Source organism: Helicoverpa zea, chromosome 24 (assembly GCF_022581195.2).
Source record: "Helicoverpa zea isolate HzStark_Cry1AcR chromosome 24, ilHelZeax1.1, whole genome shotgun sequence".
NCBI classification, from domain to species: Eukaryota; Metazoa; Arthropoda; class Insecta; order Lepidoptera; family Noctuidae; genus Helicoverpa; species Helicoverpa zea.
The window spans coordinates 7679434-7700604 of record NC_061475.1 but is presented as its reverse complement, the minus strand read 5'-3'; the positions used below and the strand labels follow the sequence as shown (position 1 = coordinate 7700604).

Genomic DNA, 21171 nt, shown 5'->3' with positions numbered 1-21171 from the left:
CATACAAGCCAAACAGTGAAATAATTTGCCAAAACTTTTTTATTATTTTATTAAGATTTGCAACACAATGGGAAATATGGAAAGAAATATTAGAATCTGTAAAGTTATATAAAAATTTGCTTTTTTTGTCCAAAGTTGCTTTAGTTTGTTTGTTGTAGATAGGAGTGTTGCTTGTATTATTTAGATATACACTTTCCCTACCTTAGATGGTTTAGTGATTATAAGTTTTTTTTAATCTCTAAATTACTTAGGATAAGAAAGTCTGTCTGACTGTTCCTGATAAATTCACAAATTATTGAACGAATGCTATATACCTGATATAGCATTCCGCTTTTCATTTCATTGAATATTATAAACGTTAGTTTTCTTAAAACAACTGTTTACTGTAGCGCGTGGCGCGCTAGGAACCGGGGATCTTCAGGATATTTAATTAAAACATTAAAAGGAACTTTAACTTTGGTTTATTTTCTGACTCGGGGGTGAAGTGACAAACTTCAATATCAAAACCTATTCTATTTCTAATCGAACATATTTACATCATTGTCCGGCCAGGTATTAAATATAAAACACCAAAGAGTATCTAACTAAATACTACATCTCTACATTACCTACTATGAATAGTCACGTTCAATTTACAAATTAAAACAGTTATTTAAGTAAAAACAGTCGTTTTGACGATAAAGTAATTATTTTTTGTTTATAATATGTGTAGGGTTCGGACAATCAGAGCGTGAGCAGCGAGTGTATCACTCAGGCGAAGAGCCACATTGATGACGAACACACCGATGCACATGACGTCATCAGTAATGCAGGTATGTTACTTGACAAAGTTACTTTGAAGTACTTACATTATTACATTATTAGTACGCGAACGATGAAGATCACGCTTCATTGATGTAGATTAGCACTTAAATTAAGCAAAATGAACATGGAAATATTGTGCTATTAAAAAGTCACCTAAATTCATTGCATATTCTAGGAATATTAATTCAATATTATATCGTCTAGTTTGCCAATAAGGTTAAAAAGTTAGGTTTGTTGCTTGTACTTAAAAAATATCATTTTAAACTTCTCGTTCCTCATTCATCCTCACTCGTTTATAAGTCACCGTTTTATTTCATTTAGGCCTTTGATGTTCATAAAATACAAATAAGCAGTGGTCCATTCCAAAATTAGCTTTCTATGGAGAAGAATGGCTGAGAAACTTTATGGTTCTTTTTGTAGGTAGGTTTCTGTTAACTCAAAATGTTTGATCATTCTTTTTTAAAATTGCCAGCATCAGCAACTTGGCCAGATTTGAAGGACACGGCACAATTTGAGAGGGCTGCTTCGGCCATCATGGGAGGAAGACCACATACTATTTCAGCAGGTAAATACGTTTTATTATGTACATCTTATCTTCTTCTTATCTTCTTATATATAAAAATGAATTGCTGTTCGTTAGTCTCACTAAAACTCGAGAATGACGGGACCGATTTGGTTAATTTTGGTTTTAAAATGTTCGTAGAGGTCCAGGGAAGGTTTAAACGGTGAGCAAATAAGAAAAAAAAAGTATTGTGTAATACTAATAATTAGGCGGTACGAAGTTCGCCGGGACAGCTAGTCTTATATATAAAAATGAATTGCTGTTCGTTAGTCTCACTAAAACTCGATAATGGCTGGACCGATTTTGCTTTTTTTGGTTTTAAAATGTTTGTAGAGGGCCAGGGAAGGTTTAAACGGTGAGCAAATAAGAAAAAATTGCGAAAATAATAAAGTTTATCCAATAATTAGGCGGTACGAAGTTCGCCGGGTCAGCTAGTTTTTTTTATTATAAATCTGAGAGTATCTGTCTATGATGACTGATTCAATTTTTTGATGTTTCGAGGATCATGTCAAAGTATGAATGTAAAGGAAGAGGACGAGAGAAATGGTGGATAGATTGTTTGAATTGAACATCTTTCAGATGTTATGTAATTGACGTAATGTTATGGCGGCTCCGTACTCTTGCCGAAAATTCGCGGGACTTTTTACATAATTTGGGTATAGGTTTGAATCCCACCCAAAACAAAAATGTGAAAGACTGCCAAGTTCGATAATATGGGAATGCTTCGCCTATAAAAGAAGTGAGATCTGAATAAGTTAAAAAATAGTTACTTTTTAATGATGTTACTTGGCAAGTTTTCACACACCTTGTTATAAACCTACTAAACGCAACAAACAAACTAAACAACAAACTAAAATGAATCAAGTATTTAATTTTCTATTAAAACTTGCCAAGTAACATCATTAAAAAGTAACTATTTTTAACTGAGGTATGTTTATGGAACTTGGTACTTATTCAGATCTCACTTCTTTTATAGGCGAAGCATTCCCATATTATCGAACTTGGCAGTCTTTCACATTTTTGTTTTGGGTGGGATTTCATTTATTTTTGTAAGGTTGTTTATTTTATTTTTTTCTTATGATGAAGTTAGTTAAAGAAATGTCTCATTTATACTATCTTTCAGATTTTTTAATATGCACTATGTTTCTTACAAAGAAATGAACTAGATTAACTTAATGGACTAGATTTACCAACTGACTGACATGACATGTTATCATATATTATGTTCGTGTATCAAAGTTACACATTCGTTATTTTCGAAAGTGATTCACACTTGGCCGTTTTCAGATTTTTACTTTACTTTGACTAAATAAAAACCTTTGTAACGAATTTCAGATCGGTACGACCATTCGAAGATATATTATATAAATATAGATAAATTTAGTTCGTTTTAGTTCCTTTGGGGTATAAATTTACACCGGGTATAAAACACCTTCATTATTTTGAAACCGACTCACACTTGGCCATTTTCAGATTTTTCCCTTTACCTTGACATAAAGACCTACCTCCATGCCAAATTTCAAGTCAATACGACCATTGGAAGTGGTCTAGGTTTTTGATGAGTGAGTCAGTCAGTCAGTCAGTGAGTGTATAGTAAAAATAGCGATTTTCTGACGTCAATATCTCAAGACCTACAATAGGTATATTAATGAAATTTTGTATTTTAGATAAGTGAGGGAGTCTCAACAGATACTAGAAATTTGATATGCTTAAATAAAATAGATTTTGAGTTACAGGGGGGTCGAATTTGGCCCGAAATGGTTCGTGTAATATAACCCACGGCCGGTGTGTCGCTTTTTTTGCTCGAACTTGGCGGACACACTGCCGTGTGTCTAGATATGCGAGAGCCCCCGCGGAAACTATCCACATTCAGATTCACGCCTATTTACGGGGATTTTCGTCATTATCTTAGAGCTGGCATAAGACGTAATATTACGTAACGATATGGAGGTATTTAAGCAGAACATGTTGTACCTACTGACTCCCAATATGCTCCTAACTTTAGTCCAGTTTACTATGTGTTCATTAGAATATAGTATGTATTTGTTCCCTCACAGCGTACGAGCGCGGGCACGCGCGCGCGGCGCTGTGCGCGCACACGTTCGCGCGCGCCGACGCAGACGCGCCGAGAGACACGCAGATATATGCACGACCGCCGCTGCCCACTGTGAGTTACTATTGTTATATGTAATGGCTTTCTGAAGACATTAACATCTATGAACTTTGGGGTTTCAGTAATAAATGTACACTCTTTTAGCAAAAAAGACAAACCAATACCTATGTGAAATCTTGGTTGTAAGGTTTGATATGTATGTTTCAAAAAATTTTAATAACTGAAATGTGTTACCTAACATCAAAAAGGTTATATGCACGAGTGTGTTTTAAATGTAAATTCTAAATAATTATTTAAAAAGTGGTTAGCAACATTTGTACAGTTTTTTTTTTTAACTAGATTTAACAGAAATGTACATTATCAGTTTTCTAATAATCACAATGCCAATTTAACCCAGAAATTATTCCAAAACAAACTAACCAATTTCTTATTATATGTAATTGAACTTTTTTACACATTTAATTTAATTGCAAACCAACCCTTTCTTTGCCTTATGTGCTCCAAAATCTTTAATATCTTTTCATTTTATTAATCCTCTACCACACCACTATATTTTCAACATATTTCCACAGAGATGCTCATCACTAGAGCGCCCAGCCGTGCCTAACAAATCGGGCAACGCGAACACTTGCCAACAGGAGTTCAAGCCGACAAAACCCTCATCTTTACCACCACATCTTACTAAAGGTAAACATATTATTATAATCACTAGGTATAATATTCGGATACATACTATAAATCTCAAGAGTTTATTTGTTTAATTGAACTTGCTAATCTCAGAGCGATTTGTAAATTATTGCATTCTTAGATAGTCCATTTATCTAAGAAGAGTGCTTTTTACCTGAGTGCGTGGAGTAGCCGTTGAAATCGCTGGTGAAAGCTCGACACCAATATATTTATTTGCTTAACATTATGCTGTGGTTAGCGCCTAGTGTTTTACATGGAGCGATTGCCTATCTCACCTCCTCAACTCAGTTAATCGGCAACACGTTAGCACTTTATAAGGCAAGCTGTCAGACTGTCTGGCTTCTACCCTACCCGTAACAACTGTCAAAGATATAAAAATGACATCTGAACTTAAATAAATCATAGATATCTCCTATAACTTTTTCAAGACTATTTTTTTAGTTTCCAGTGCCTACCATTTTCCTGTGAGCAAGAAATCATAAAATTTCCCTATTGCTCTTAAACTTTTACTTTTCTCTAACAGAAATGCCACAAGCCCTGTACGTGAACATGTCGGAGCTAGCGACACTGGCGGCGTCGCGTGCGCAGCAGCACAACGCCGAACATCCGCAACAGGAGAAGGTATGTTATATCAGGTTGTTTGTTTGTGTTTTAGCATCTATCTATATACTTATCTTGCCAACAATACCTATTGTAGCAACAAGAATTATGACGTTTTACGTTTTTTTTTATATCCTGCTGAATCTATATTGATTTTGCTTATATTTATTAATCTAGGTATGTATGTAAAAAAGTTGTGTAAGTTACACTGTATTATACACTCAACTATATTATATACGCAAGAATAGCTAAGCAGACTTTACTGAAAATTTATGGAGTTGTACGTTAGAATCAGGAGAAGGATATATTTACTCCTTATCTAGGTGCGGGAAAGAGTTCCCTTAGGCCGTAGAAACTAGAAGGTATAAAATAAATAAAGATTACTTAAAATAATATTACAAAGTAGAAAAAAGGTATACTTCCTTTGGTATCAATAAAACAACGCAATTTTTACACCACTTTATTTGTTAGTAAAAAAAGTATATCGTACATCAGTCAAAAATAAATAAAAAATAATTTACTGATTCGCATCAATCTTAATCTATTATCAACCAGTCATGTGACATACTCGTTTAATGAGGAATATAATAATATTTAATTCACCTATGTCTTACAAAAGTTGAAATAAATTAACATACAAATGGTCTCATACAAAAATAGTCCTGTATAACAGTTCGATAAAAAACATATCGACAATTATATCGATGGATCTATAACTTCTAATTGATGCGTCCCAGCCTTACTTTAATCCTACAACTACACAAAAAAAATTAGTGAATATTAAAAATTCTCATGTTGGTCGTTTTGTCCAATAAGTACGATGGTTTCTCGCGCCTTTGACGATTCGATCTGCAAACAAGAATGTCATCAGGTTTCACTCCTTGGTATCATAAGTGGCTTCTAATAATTTCTGCAATGATGTAGTGGGTGCGATCCTGCGACAATGAGACCTCACTCGATTTTATATAACATTTTTCTTACCTATTGCTTATGGTAGGGATGTGATTGCGCTGGAATGATATCGATAAAATTTTATTACACAAAATTATAGAGTTTTATTTATTTGTCAAAGCAAGGTTTGCTTTTGATTTACGTATAACTTTTTGGAAGAGATTTTTATGAATATTTCTTTAAAATTTTAATGGAGTTTTATTTAAAATAATCAAAGAGTGGGCAAAATCTTCTAAATAAGAACCTGACTTTAAAGGAAGAAAAACTTTCACTATCGAAAAGTAATCTGTTCATTATTTCAAAGACACCTTAGTCTATTATTATTTACATAAAAACGTAAGTTTATTTACAGATAGTTTGGAAGTTTAAATTCTATATTTTTTAAAGTATTATACTCACAGTTTGTCCCAATTGAATTTAGCAGCTAGAGCTTCAGAAATCTGCCCCTCTTTCAGTTGTTTTTTAACCACTCTTTCGACTAAACGTAGTGATGAGAACATATTTTGTACGCTCGACGGCTGACGGGTCCTCGATGTCGTCTGAAACAGGCATAATGATTATTTAGAATGTATTTAATTTTTGATACAAGAAATGTTATTCCTTAATTTCTCATGAAATGTTAGCTACTTAACTTTCTAAAGAAACTACTGGTATTCAAATGCACAAAAATATCAAGTAGCCTTTACTATCTCTGGGGTTTTCTAGCTGAAGAGTTCTATAACCTATACGTTCATTTGCGATTGAAGATTGAATTTTGACATTGCCGTTAGCCATATTAATCATGTCATCAATTCGCAAAACAACGAATAAATAGGTAATAGAAATGCGCAGTAAATAATCCAAGTTTTCAATAAAATGTAGTAAGATTAAGTAGTAAGTAGCTTTTTATCCATGAGCGGGAAGTAATTTCCTGACGTGTACAAAACCGCGGGCGGAAACTAGCAAAACTTAGAAAAAAATACTCTTACCATAATCTCAACAGTATCAAACAGCTTGCTCATCTCTTTCTTCTCCCTCTCAGTAAGACCCGGGTCCTCCCAGTCGAAGATCTCACTCTCTTTCAGCTTAGTCTTGATCTTTTCCAACGTTATCGGAGGGTCTTGGTCGTGGATCTCTCCTGATTTGTACGCTGCTTTGAGTTCTACGTCTTCTAGGGGGCTGGAAAGAGATAATTGCTGCTGTTATTAAATTTCTCTACCTAAAGGTTGACTGGTAGAGAACGCCTAAAGCGTTAAGACCGCCTTTTTACATTGTTTTCTCATTTTGTAAAATGTGTGCAAAAAGTATAATAAATAAAAAAGCAAATACATAATTGTACGGTTAGTGGGTCATATTGCTCAAGTTCGCCGACAATATGAATGTCAGTTTTCTAAAAATAATTGTTACCTGTGTTTTTTGTTTTTGCAGTTATTCTAAATATAGTATTCTATGTGTCCTTAATATCTTTTGATAGTTAAAAAAAGATAATACATTTTTCATACAATTGATAGAAGAATCGATTCCAAAAACATTTTCTCAAGTAAAAAATCTGATTATGTGAGAAGGAAAAATAAATAGGTAAACATTTTATTATATTACATTAATAGTTTCAGATAAAATGTTCAAGCAGGGCAATATCTATGCCTGAGCATATTTATTTACATAAATATTTACATACAGTTTTATTGTCTTCAAACCGATGTAAAAGTAAATACGAAAATTCCATGACCCAAGGTTTAAAAATCACAATTGTTTGTAAGATTACGCAACAACGCTACTAGATTATGGGTTTTTACTAGTAAGTAATTAAATAGCGACGCAATTTGTATGAGTCTATGGAATTAACTATGCGCAGTATTTTCATACGACGCGACGCTTGGATTTCAATCGTTAAAATTCAGATAAAACGCAAGTATTTGGAGCGTTTTTAATCAATTTCTTAGAAATGTATGAACTCACCATGCTTGTATGTGTCGGATGTTTACAGCGATTCTGAAAAATGTAATTCATATTTTTATATAGTAAAATTGCCCGTATAATTAATTAGCTGGCGAATATTCCAAGGTTATTATTACTACTGGACTATAAAGTCTGAAATCGCCAACCCGCAATGAGCAAGCGTGGTGATTAATGCTCAATCCTTCTCCGTGTGAGAGGAGGCCGCAGCCCAGCAGTGGGACGATAAAAAGGCTGTGATGACGATTTTTATTAGTCACCAGTTGAAGTCCTATTCCCCACCGTTTAATTGATTTTGTAATGTATCTTAATAAATAAATATTAATAGGCCCATGTTTCCGACACACGATTTGAAAATATTAATGTCTGTGAAATAATAAAAGTGGTTCACGGTTATAAATTTTATATTGAATGAAAAGCATAGTATTTACACATAATATTATTAGTAGCATTCTCAAGTGATTATTAACGCCCACTTAGCCGAACCGAATCTTATTTTCTGCACGCTAGATTTAGAAATTTTAAAATAATTATCCATAATACCATAATTGCTTTCACAATTTTTTCTTTGTGAAAATGGTATTTTTTATTACCTAATTGGCCGTTTTCACGCGGTTTCACCCGCGTCCCATGGAACTCGTACTGGGATAAAATATAGACTATGTTCGTCGGGTCTAATGTAGCTAGCCCTGCAGTGAAAGACTCAAATAGGTCGAGTAATTTCTGAACCGATTCATAGCAAACAAACAATCAAATATTTCCTCTTTATAATAATATGGTAAGGCTTGTGTACTATAATATGTCCTGCACAGCTGGCTGATCTCCTTATATGAGAACAGCTGCCGAAGCCGATAAGCTAAGAGGACGTCATATTATCTCATTATATGTAAGAAGTACATAAGTATCAGGAGCCTCTTAAGTAGCGTGTAGACTAAACAATGAATTGTTTGAAGTACCGACATAAAGCTTATGTTTTGTAAACGGACGCTCAACATCTTGGTTATGGTAAACTAGCTGTCTTCGTTTCGCTGAAGAAATAACTATACGAGGCCGGCTAAGAAATGTGTCTCTAAAGACCAATCAATTTCTATAGGAAATTCCATGTATGGTTAAGCTGTTTTGTTGCGAAAGCGCAAAAACAGAATCTATTTATGATCTATTTATTATAATTGTACTAATATTATAAAGCTGAAGAGATGGTTTGCATGCTTGACCGCCCTAATCTTAGGAACTACTGGTTCGATTTGAAAAACTTTCGCAGTAGTTAAATACGCCACTTATTAAGCAAGGGTACTTATAATCCGGGTGTGCGAAGTAGCCCTCGGGAAGTGTTTGAACACACACGATCCAAGTTAGGATAAAATGTCTCTTTCCTGGATAAAAGTTAAACGGGACACTAGATAGTATCTACTATTATACATTAGTGTGTAAAAAAATATATCCAAAAGGAAAAACAAACACACAGATATTAGAGAAATACCATTGGTATGGCCTACCTAGCGTAAAATGCCTTCCTTATCGTAGAATTGCGATAACACTATTACTTCTGTGTTTGAGCCATGTAAAGTTATAAATAACGAGACGTCGTCGTTTTACCTGAAAAAACTTTCAGGAATAAAACTGTTTCATGTTTTCGCGATTGGGTACTATCTCTGTTACCAATATTATGAAACTCAAGAAGTGTTTGTATGCTCGAGCTGATTTGAGGAATTACAAGACCGATTTTATTTAAATATTTCACTGTTACATAGCTCATTTGTCAAGAAAGAAAAAAAGCTACTTTTTTATCCGGTTGCGCGGAGTAGATCCTTCGGAACGCGGGTGAAACGTTACAAGAAAATTGTTTTTGTTTTCTTTTAGAACACTTTCCACGCAAATCGTTACGGTTCGCACAAAAATGAAAGAAAATTCTCCAAAATTAATGAAAAACTATACTTACAGTAGATTGACTAATATTTTGAAGCCGGCTGTAACCATGGCTAGTATAACTAAATAGAATTATATATTCGACTGATTATGTGTTATCGTTGCGACGACGCGCGCGCGACTGCCGGCGATGTTACGTCACGTTACATGCTCGTCCAGTTATATTGCTTAGCGCTCATTGAGATCGCACTGTGTGGGGAGCGACGCGACTTGATACTTTAAGGGTTACTTAAACTACCAATAACTTGATTGTGTTAGGGTTAAAACAAATCGGAAAATTACAATACAATTTTATTTGGGATCAACATGTTTTCTTCTTCCCAACTCTATCTCTACCATCATCTCACAAGTAACACTATGTTTAGCTATGCCGACTTTCATCTTCTGTGTTATTTGTTTGAGAAACATCGGCAGCAGAAATCAGCTTAGGGTTATTGCATGAACTACCTATCTGGATTCATAATCGCCGGAGATGAATGTTTTCATTTTTCGTACTTAGTAGACACGGGTTCGATTCCCTCATAGGCCAAATTTGAAGTCAATCAATTGAATACTCTATTACAAAAGTATCAAGACCATTCAATCCGACTTACTTCACTCAAGGCTGTAAACATATCATTGTTTCAAGTATGAAAACTTCGATCTAACCGTCTCGTCGTATAGCTTCATATGCGACCACACCATAACAATATCTGTTTGTATCATCTGTGACTTTATTACAATGATTGTTACACCTTTTGAATTTTGAAAGAGTAATATAACATTGATTATATTTTGGGAGTCTAAAATCCCGTGTTACGTTATGGATAACCAGCGTCCGCTTGCAATTTCATCCTTGAGAGCTATTTTCTGTACCTGCATAGGGTTTAAAAATTTCCTAAGACCTTCCCTCTGGTCTAAGCTGCCTCCTTACTAATTGTCATACAATTAGGTCCATATTTAGATTAGGAAAATGGTACTATACTTATGTTTTGTTTTACAAAATAATAATAACTGAGTATGCTTAGATTTAATACAATGATCTTATGAAGTTTCCCAACATTGTTGTTTGTTTTTTTTTTATTATTTTATGATAGCCATAACTTTCCCTCCAATTAATCATTGTTTTATATATATCTTGTAAATGTTTATGATAGTTACAATATATGTATTATAGTCTTCTTCTGTACTGTTACTAGCTGATAGGTGACCTTGGATAAAAGTAGAAGTAAATTGCTATTAAGAAAAATCTTGACCATATTTCAAGGTATTTTACCTAAACTTGCATCATCATCAGCCATTTTATAGTCCCACTGCAGGATACAGGCCTCTTTTCATATAGAGGGGAACGCTTGATCAAAGCGGGTTCGTCGATTTTAGACTTTATGGTCCAGATTTCTTTTCAGACGCTTTCCTTCACTTAAATTTAGTCATTGGTATCCAATATAAACTTAGACAATATATGCAACTTACAACAGTTACATTGGTTCTGGCCTGTGTCCTAGAATCCAACACACATTGGTGCTTGAGAGAAGAGAGATTTTAAATTGTACAAATATGCAAAGTCAAAGAGAAAGTATTAACTTGCAAATAAATAAAGTTACATTAAATGGTGTTACAGAATATTAATTTGGAATCATTACAATATTTTCAAGGCATTTGTCCTAAACTATCATAAAAAATAAAACGGTCTCATAAATATTATTTCGTTCTTAAATTCCAGGTGTGCTCAGAAAGCAGTGCCAGTGAATCGTCACTAGAATCGTCCAGCGGTTACGGCAGTCAGGGTGCTTTCGCTGCCGAAGACCACGCGCTCCAACACCAAGTGCAGCACCCTGATGGTAAGAATATAGACCTTATGTAGTGGTGTATAGGAGTGTTTTTAGAATGGCGTTTGTTTGTTGAGGGGATTGGGTTATGGCGATGTTAGAGAATTAGGGAAGAAGTTGAAATAAGTTCAACGTTATCATTGTATCAGTTTTCTTAATACAACTGTTTATAATTTTAGTTATCATTGATATATCAAAATTTTATATATGATGGGATATATCAAAATTTTAATAAGTTAAATTTTTACTTTACATTATAATTAATTGTTTACTTTGGTAAATAATTGTTTTAAGGAAAACAGATGGTTATGTTGCCGGGGAAATTCTAAAGCCTAAAATTTCAAAAATATTTATTTTACTTCAAAGTTAATGAGAGGAACCCTCATTCTCATTATGTTATTGTTTTAAAGTGGATCGATAAGATTGAGATCTTCTTATACAAAGAATAATAACAGTGGTTCCGTTGACTTATTACAAACATGAAAAATTATACAAACTTACAGAAATCTGGATTTTTCTTTATCAACAAGATAATAATATAACACATTATACTGTGGTGCCGTACTTGTTATATGAATAATTGAGAACCTCTTGCTTTTAAGGAATTCGGTAAAAAATAAAATCTTTGATTTGGTGTCCCTTACATGGCACGTTAAACTATAGGTCCCAGCTGTAATTAAACATCCTTGGCAGTCCTTACGGGTATTCAGAAGCCAGTAAGTCTGACATCAGTCTAACCAAGGGATATCGGGTTACCCGGGTAACTGGGTTGAGGAGGTCAGATAGAGCAGTCGCTCCTTGTAGCACACTGGTACTCAGCTGAATCCGGTTAGACTGGAAGCCGACCCCAACATAGTTGGGAAAAGGCTCGGGGGATGAAATGATGATGTCCCTAACATTCGCCATAATTCAGTTCCTTCATATAATTGTTGTTGAGTGATTTGAATATGTATATCGATGTACATATATGAGGTTCATTTTAGATTAGCAAGTGTGCTGTGTAAATTTGTTTGTTAGATGTTCGTGATTTGTGTTGATGTTGGTATGTTGTAGTAGTTTTATTGTATTTTTTTAAATTTTCTTCTTTTTAAATATTAGTTAAGCAATTTTTTGTCGAATTAAAGAATTGTTTAATAACAATGCCATGGAAAAATACACAATACACATGTGCCAATTTCAATCAAAATTGTAGAATTATTGATATTGTTTATTTGCTGACTATTTTTTCAAATAATTACCCGAAACTACTTACTCTGGGAAAATCAAATACAAAATCAAATGATCTCATAATAGACTAATGTTTCATGAAGCCAAATATCATCATAATTTTGAATTAAAGGCCCTGTTAAAGATAACTTATAAGCATAGATATCCTTAAGTTAGTTTTTCACCCACTTTATAATTTTTATTTTATGTTTGTAACCACGCTTTGCATGCCAATTTTTTTGCAAAATCAGTCGAATCCGAAATTGTCACCCTACGCCGTGACAGCGAGGCATCAGTGGCCAGCGCAAGGGAATCCTTCTCCATATCTCTCGGGAGTCTGGAAGAAGCCGTCAGGTGTTTAGACGAGGCGAGTGAGACTCCAGCCTTCGCGACCATCGGCAAGAAGCCAGCTGTGCCCAAACGTAGACCTGTTTCTATGACTGGTGAGGAATTTTGCTCAAAATGGTGACGGTTTTGAGGGCTAGTCTAGTTCTTTGTAAGATCTGTGGTGATAAAACTGTCATGGAAGAAAAAGTTATCAACAGCTTTTGATTGTAAAAGGTAAGATTACGGATCTATGACGGGTAAAATAATTAGCTACAAAAAAGTGACCTAATGCTAGTCTAGTTTTTTACAAGGCCTATGGCAGAAGTGAACTTCTAGAATATTCCAAAGAGTTATAAAAACTCTTGATCGTAATAGGTAAGATTACTATTGGCTAGAGTTATTCCATATTTCTCGGGAGTCGGGAAGAAGCCGTCAGGTGTTTAGACGAGGCGAGTGAGACTCCAGCCTTCGCGACCATCGGCAAGAAGCCAGCTGTGCCCAAACGTAGACCTGTTTCTATGACTGGTCAGGAGTTTTGATCGAAATGGTTACGGTTTTGAGGGCTAGTATAGTATTTTATTAGGTCTGTGGTAATAGAGGTGTCATAGACTTCAGGTAGAAAGAGGTATCAACAGCTTGCAGCCTGTAAAAGGTGAGTAAAATGAAGGCTTAATAACTGGTGAGATATTTAAGTGTCTTAAGGCTAGTCTAGTACTTTATAAGGTCTGTGGTGGAAAGAAACCTATTTAAGGCGTCAAAATCAGCAGAATCTTAAAGTAAGTACTTATAGAGCGTTTATAAGGCTAAAAGTTATCGTTAGTGCTGAAATTGTAAGTATTCACCCATTTACATACGATAAGATTTTTTATACTGTGTTGTTTTTGTTTAGGAGTTGAAAAGCACGAGATTTTATTTAATTTGTTTGCATGTTTTAAGTTACAAATTATTATTATAGCTTTATTTAGGATTAATTTCTTACCATTATATAAGACAGGTAATCTTCACTTTTATTAATTTTACCCGCCAATAGTACTTAGCTCAAAAACCTTTGCATGCCACATGCCATCACCATATTTGAAGAAACCATTATTGTTTCATCTAAAACGAATTACCTATCCTATAGTTTTCCTTCGTGTTTATTCAAAGGTTAATCTATGTTTTAAGTTTTTTACCTATTCTTTAGTTACATAATAATTTATTTAGCGCTAAAATTTAACATATATAATTATGTTCCAGCATCAGTATGGTGCCGTCGCGGGTCGTCGAGCTCGCTGGGCAAGCCGCCGCCGCCCGTGCGACGGTCTTCTTCCATCTCGCGGCCTCAGAGGGGACAACAGGTCAGAAACTGATGCTATACCTAAATATTTTTATATTTCTTTAGTTAGAACACGGTAAATTATTAGATATTGAAAATAACTTAAAATTAAAGTCAAAAGTTCCGTCCGCAACATGGCGCAAGTTGCTTTGCAGAAACAAAGTTCATAGTGTGGACATGTGTCATATGCGCGTACGCATGTAAGGAATTTAGTTGCAAACCGAGATTTCGAAAACTTTATTATGTTAACTCTTTTCTCCCATTGTAGAAGTCTCAAACGAGAGGACCTTCATATGTGTTTAATTTTTATCGACTTACTTTTAACTTGAAGAGACTAATAAAGCATAAGGGACTTACTACAAAAACTTTAAACCCTGTTTTACACTTGTCTAATAAAATTTTGGCTGCAAAATGAACCATATGTCAACGTCATAATTTGACATTTTTTTAGACAAGGCATAAACTGACGTTTAAAAGTTTTTGTGGTAAGACGGTAAGAGTCTACAAGTTAAACACCCAAAACCAGTCCATCTGACCATATAAAAAAAAAAACACAAATTTACTTCGTCATTTAATTCAGACTAAGCTCATAAAACCACAATACAGTTGCGTCTTACACAAACAATCTATAAAGAGTATTGTGTTAAAACAAACTATATTTCCTCCACAGAACACCCAAAGCCCCCAGCTATGTACCGAAGCGGACAACCTGCCGCCACCACCCGCCTTCTTGCTACAGCCCGACGCCGACGCCGGTGATTATGACCGTATACATATTTTGTGCACTTTTTAGTTATTAGTTTTAGATTAGATTATTCTTTATTGAATTAACAACACAGAAAATCACACAAAGAACAGTAAAATTGGCGGTCTTATCGTTAAACGGCGATTTTTTTCCAGACAACCAATTTTTTAGAGGGATAGAAGAAGTTTTGGTTTGTGTGATAAAATAATACACCAAAACATATAACCAGCGCTCCCCCGCAAATCCACCTGCGTGTCGAGGGAACAACTTCCCATTCCAGAATAGAAAGTAGCCTGTGTCCTTTCTTAGGGCTGCATCAGGATAAACATTAACCTATGTCTATTCTTAGAGTCAGCTCTCGAGCTTTCACCAAAAACTCGAATTTTATCTAAATTAGTTCAGTAGTTTTTCTTTCGTTTTCTTATTTTTTTTTTAACACAATAATGGTAAGTTTCCAAACTGCATAAAATGAGCTTATTTTCACTACGTGCACTTGCTTGATGCACAATGCTGAAACGAGACATAATCATTGTTTCTAGACGCTGTAGTGCACATTATTTTCTTTTATACATCAGGAAAAGGATTTCATCTGAGTATTGCATCTGAAAACAAGAACTTACCTCTTCCGACAAACTCTTAGTCGAGTTCCTATTTAGAAAAACGATTCGTTTTCTCTAAGAATAGTATAGTGGTTATATAATGTCACTGAATCTACGTTCTTTTATAAAACGAATCGTTTCTTCTTTATAAGAAGTAATGAAGACATTTCCTTATATTCAATCGGAAGATTACATAAAAATTCACTATCATTTTTACTTCCAGCTCACATAAACGTAGCAGAAACAGTGAAACAACTGACCGAGCTAAAACACATGCCAGCCTCCCCAGGCATCGTCCGCCGAAGCTTACAGCAACTACAAAGTCAGAACCAAAATCAGAATAACGCCAACCCACAATCCCCCACCACCCCATCTCTGTCTACCTTCCAACAAGCTAAGAGCAATTTTTCGTCGTCAACAAGTTTGAATAGCACTGGGAATTTGAACCCTATTTACGGGCAGACAGGACACAGAATTATGGCGTATGTCGAGAATTCTATGTACGTGAGGAAGAATAGTTTGAATAGTTCGAACTCGGATTTGTTGAATGCTGGTGAGTTATTTTTTATTTTTTTTAGAAATAAATAATAACTTGTGTTGGTGTTAGCTATATTTGTAAGTTCCATTTTGATATTTTGATGCAAGTTCGTATCTTTCTACGCCTAATAGATAATTGCGGGTTTATTAATTAGGTTAATTGCTCATTATGTAGCAACAGGCGCCAGAGTGAAAGAATTTTTCAGATTGGTTCAGAAGTTTTTAAGCCTGTGGGATAAACAAACAAATAAATGCGTCCTCTTTATTTTATTAACATAGAAGTATAGGTATTCATATATTGAACCTTTGTTCAAATCTTGTAATTATGACTATAAAGTGGGTATACCATGCTTTAGATAGTCAAAGTCAAAAACGTTTATTGAAACTAGGCTAGTTATTAACACTTTTTCACGTCAAAATTACTTAAAGCACCCAAAACGCCCCCCTTTCACCACTTCTTAGTGTAGTGTCTTCTTAGATATCTACTCTAAATCATCAACGATTTTACAACTGATTTCATAATTTCTTGGCAGCGATTTACGGCGAAAGTCGCGGATCGCCGCACGGGTCGTCGCCGTCGACGCCGAGCTACGGCGAGAACAACTCGTTCTCTAGCTTCGGGCCTAGAGTCTCTAACGAGTCACATTATGGACAGACGGGTGAGTTATACAAGAAAAAGAATTATTATAAAAAAAAAAAAAACATGTAATGAAATATTAATCTCCGTTAGGTCGCTTGAGAACTTCTCCGAACTAAAAGTAGCCTTATAACCTTTCTCAATTACTGGGCTAGCTAGCCCTGAATGAAAGAAACGAATCGGGTCCGGTGGTTTTTGTAAAAAAAAAATAACAATTTGCTATTCCTGATATTTTTAAGGTGTAGTGCCTACTCAAGAAATAGTAAACAACAAAGTTACCCTCACGGAAAAAAATAAAGGGAATGTTGTGCCTAATTGTGTGAAAACGTAAGGTAAATTAAATTATATTGTCAAAACATTTTTCCATTCGCAGGCTTCAAAATGCAGCAAGAAAAGAAATACGGTAACAACACGATTTACGCTCAACCGTCGGAAATAATAGCCGGCTTCAACAACATGTCCCGACACGACACACTCAGTCCCCTGGCGCTGCGCAAGAACATCGCCGCCCGCTCACACAGTGCTGACAGACATCATTTAGAACGTAAGTACAAATATTAATATTAATATCTAATAATAAAATAATAGCCGGCTTCAACAACATGTCGCGGCACGACACACTCAGTCCCCTGGCGCTGCGCAAAAATATCGCCGTCCGCTCACACAGTGCTGACAGACATCATTTAGAACGTAAGTGCAAATATTAATATCTAATAATAAATTAATAGCCGACTTCAACAACATGTCACGACACGACACACTCAGTCCCCTGGCGCTGCGCAAGAACATCGCGGCCCGCTCACACAGTGCTGACAGACATCATTTAGAACGTAAGTACAAATATTAATATTAATATCTAATAATAAAATAATAGCCGGCTTCAACAACATGTCGCGGCACGACACACTCAGTCCCCTGGCGCTACGCAAAAACATCGCCGTCCGCTCACACAGTGCTGACAGACATCATTTAGAACGTATGTACAAATATAAAATAACTACTTAACGGCACAACATACTCAGTTCCCTAGCGTTGCCCTAGCTAGAACACTGCCGCCTGGTTACAAAGTGCTGATAGAAATTGTTTAGACCGAAATTAAGTGTCATGGACACCCACTACTTAACGATACGACACGGTTGCCTGCCCTGCCCGCCCCTGTCGTTGCGTAAGAACATACCTCTTTATTACATAGTGAATTTCAACTTTATTGCCATTCTATTTGTCTGGCTTTGCTGTTTACTGGGCACCTAAAAATGCCGTACCGCTTCGGATGGTCTCGATTCTTTTACTATTGTTGTATAATAAATATTTTGTTTCATCTCACCGTATGTAGGAGTGATTATCCAGCATAATATATTCCAGAAGGCGGTCTGATCGCGAGCCTGAGCGCGAAGCTGTCGCCCGCGTCGCCGCGCAGCCCGCGCCGCGCCATCTCCAGCATCGCGCCCGCAGACCCGCCCGCTAAGGGGAAAGGTATTTATTTACTTTTAGTACTAAATAACATTATTGTTTTAAGGCTTTTTAGTGTTCTATTGTAGGGTACAAGTTTTTTAATGTAGGAATTTTACGAGAGTTAATCAAATAATACATGCGGTTCTTTCTCTTTAAAGGTACCTATTTTTTTTATATAATTTGAATATAACACTAGTTTACAAAATCAAACTTTTTGCCTGTTGCCGTGGATTTAATGGTTGGTAACATTCACTTATGTTTAGTTTTTATTAATTACACCCGCAAAAATTTTTTTGTAGCTCGACTTTACTTGTTATTGACTTTCTCTTTTCTGAACCTTTTTCAGTCGCTAAAGTACGTATTTTAGTGTAATTATACAAATATGTGAAGTTTTTACAACATGAGTAGTTCAAGGAGGCGTTGTTTGAACAATCCAAACCATGTTTGTTACTTATGTGGAAAATATGTGTTTGAGAAGAGTAGAAATGTCATCAGAGACGCTTAAAAATACTTATTTTTTATATTTTGGAATGTTGTTGGATAAAAATTACAAATCTTGGGCTCCTGATCGTGTTTGTAAATCGTGCGTTGAATACTTAAGATTATGGAAAAGTGGTAAAAGAAGTACTTTTAAACTTAAAACACGAACTATTTGGAAATAATCGAAAAATCATCTCGACGACTCTTACTTTTGTAGCGTGAACATAAACAGCTTAAACACCAAAAATCGAGCTAAATGGCAAAACCGAAGTAGTACATGTGTTCAGCGTCCAGTGCAGCATTCACCTGAACTTTCAGAGAATAAAAATTATATTGAATTTTGAAAAATTATAATGAAAATTATGTTGAACTTGTCGAAGACCTGCTCTTACAATTAAGAGATATGGGATGCAATTTGAGCATAAACTCACTTCCTCTTCAGTCATCTGGACAGATTTCCGGAAAATTTAGGAGATATGAGCGAAGAGCAGGGAGAACGTACCTATGCATCAAGATTAACGTGTCATGGAAGAACGTTATCAGGGTTTCTGGGATTTAAATGATGTCTGACTATTGCTGGTCTCTGATACGCCATTTCCCAAAGTCTACACATAAGAGAAGAGCTTTAAAGTCAAGTTTTTTGGAACTTAACAATTAATATAATTTTTAAACAAATATTCTTTAAGGTAAATACACGTTTTTTCTCTTTAAACCGCACTTAGCTGTATCTCAAAAACTAGAGCTGATAAAAAAAACTACTAATAGTTTCAAATATGGTTAAATATGAGTAGTCAACAACAGCTTAAAAAATCCCGGCAACAAATGTACTGTAAACTAGTGTAATCTATTCATAATAGTTGCTGAGAAGTTTCTTCTTCGCCGCTTCTTCTGAGAAAGTGGTAAAAGGTTGGCGTTTTGGGAGTGCTGTCATTTTTGTAATTTTGACGTTAAAAAGTGATGATGATGATGTCCTCCTAGCCGGTTATCGGCTACGGCTTCTGTTCTCATTTTAGGAGATTTGCCATCTGCGCAGGACATATCATAGTGCACAAGCATTTGCGTACTAATCTAAATAGCCTACTTAATAAACGATTTTGACTTTGACTCTGACATATATTTATTTCCTAGGTACTGTCCCGAGCGCAGTACAACCCGCGTTCCTGGACAAGCTGTCAGCCACCATACAGCAGCAACGGCGCCAACTTGACAACACCCGCGCCAACACCGTGCGGGACATCATCAATGCACATGCACAGGTATGACTTCCCATAAAAAAAGTATGTTGGGTGTGTCGTACCTAATCACATTAAATCCTATACATATACTTTATGATATTCTATGGTGAATTGTAAAGAAATAACCTAATCCATTCAGTGGTTTAACCACAGCAGTCATTTTTCGTTTTTATAATTTACAACCTCATGTGTAAAGCAGAGATAAAGTTAGGAGTATCGAATGTTTTGACCAGTTGACAGCTGTCAGTTTTCAAGGAAGAATTTCCGTTGTTTGTAATGACTGACTCTTATTTATGTCACCGTGATTAGAAATAAATTATTTATTTTGTACTGACAGCCCGACCCTCGAATCTGCCATACTTCGCTGATGGAGCAGATCAAACGCGGCGCCACGTTACGCCGCAACAAACACTGCAACGACCGATCCGCGCCTAAGATACGCTAGGTAATGTATTTATTTTTACTATATTATTTAATTACATGATTGTTGTCCGTGTTATAATAATAAAAGGCAAACAACTTACTAAGACAGAACAACGAAACTAAAACAAAACACCCAATCGCGAGTTGAACTCGCGCACAAAAATCTGTTTTGTTGCATGGGAACCCGTAAAATATTTATTGTATTTCTAAACTTCAGTATTTATTACAGCAGCATCAGAAATAGGTCTTCTGTGAAAATGTTATCAGTCTAACTATAGCGGTACATGACATACAGCCTGATGACAGACGGACTGACTCTCTATGTCTCTTGGTAAGCCTGCTTGTCAGACTTGCTAGCTTCTGATTACTCATAACGAATGTCAAAGATGTTCAAATGGAAGCCGGGGCCCACCAATTTATCGTAGCTGCCGAAACTCAGAGGAACTTGTCACTTGAAAAGATGGCAACCCATTCACGGACCGACCGCGCCAAGCATTGCTTAACCTTCTAATCAATAGATCTACGCAGTTAATACTTAGGCATAAGCATAATTAATACTATATATATAGCTTAATATTTGATTTAAAATTGCACACCTATTTTGGTTGTAAGAAATTAAGAATCAAAATCACTGACATACATTTCTAAATAATTATATACGCCATAAATACACATATTTACTAAATAAACAATAAATACAATTTTCCTCAATCCGATTTTAGCTCGGTATTTCCATATAGAAGTGTATGTAAGAAATTCTGTGTACATACAATGTTATGACGTAGACTTCATGCTTTCTTATCTGGTGGGATTTGTGATTTAAAACGGT

The 21171-nt window shown here is 35.4% G+C and overlaps 2 protein-coding genes across 8 annotated transcripts in view; one reads left to right on the top strand and one right to left on the bottom strand.

Moving 5' to 3' along the window:
- Nucleotides 1–21171, top strand: part of LOC124642218 — a 148101-nt gene that overhangs the window by 109847 nt on the left and 17083 nt on the right. The window contains exons 11-26 of one of the 5 annotated variants that reach the window (XM_047180532.1): nucleotides 713–812; nucleotides 1277–1369; nucleotides 3424–3533; nucleotides 4052–4166; nucleotides 4690–4787; nucleotides 11281–11398; nucleotides 12844–12946; nucleotides 13356–13444; nucleotides 14156–14256; nucleotides 14905–14989; nucleotides 15802–16131; nucleotides 16649–16774; nucleotides 17126–17296; nucleotides 18115–18225; nucleotides 19813–19940; nucleotides 20257–20364. In XM_047180532.1, the coding sequence (XP_047036488.1) occupies nucleotides 713–812; nucleotides 1277–1369; nucleotides 3424–3533; nucleotides 4052–4166; nucleotides 4690–4787; nucleotides 11281–11398; nucleotides 12844–12946; nucleotides 13356–13444; nucleotides 14156–14256; nucleotides 14905–14989; nucleotides 15802–16131; nucleotides 16649–16774; nucleotides 17126–17296; nucleotides 18115–18225; nucleotides 19813–19940; nucleotides 20257–20364 (1986 nt within the window). Of the gene's footprint in view, nucleotides 1–712; nucleotides 813–1276; nucleotides 1370–3423; nucleotides 3534–4051; nucleotides 4167–4689; nucleotides 4788–11280; nucleotides 11399–12843; nucleotides 13036–13355; nucleotides 13445–14155; nucleotides 14257–14904; nucleotides 15002–15801; nucleotides 16132–16648; nucleotides 16775–17125; nucleotides 17297–18114; nucleotides 18226–19812; nucleotides 19941–20256; nucleotides 20365–21171 lie in introns of all 5 variants that reach the window. The other 4 variants (XM_047180531.1, XM_047180530.1, XM_047180529.1 and 1 more) reach the window with 4 other exon arrangements.
- Nucleotides 5214–9713, bottom strand: LOC124642220. Of its 3 annotated transcripts, XM_047180537.1 has the most exons (6): nucleotides 9592–9713; nucleotides 7656–7688; nucleotides 6686–6875; nucleotides 6117–6256; nucleotides 5748–5776; nucleotides 5214–5615 (listed from the first exon to the last, which is right to left on the bottom strand). In XM_047180537.1, the coding sequence occupies exons 1-5, from the start codon at nucleotides 9627–9629 to the stop codon at nucleotides 5755–5757; spliced, it is 423 nt and encodes a 140-aa protein (XP_047036493.1). In that variant the 5' UTR covers nucleotides 9630–9713; the 3' UTR covers nucleotides 5214–5615; nucleotides 5748–5754. The 3 variants fall into 3 exon arrangements, with proteins under 3 accessions (XP_047036493.1, XP_047036492.1, XP_047036491.1); XM_047180536.1 differs by lacking the exon at nucleotides 5748–5776 and having other exon boundaries at nucleotides 5214–5701; XM_047180535.1 differs by lacking the exon at nucleotides 5748–5776.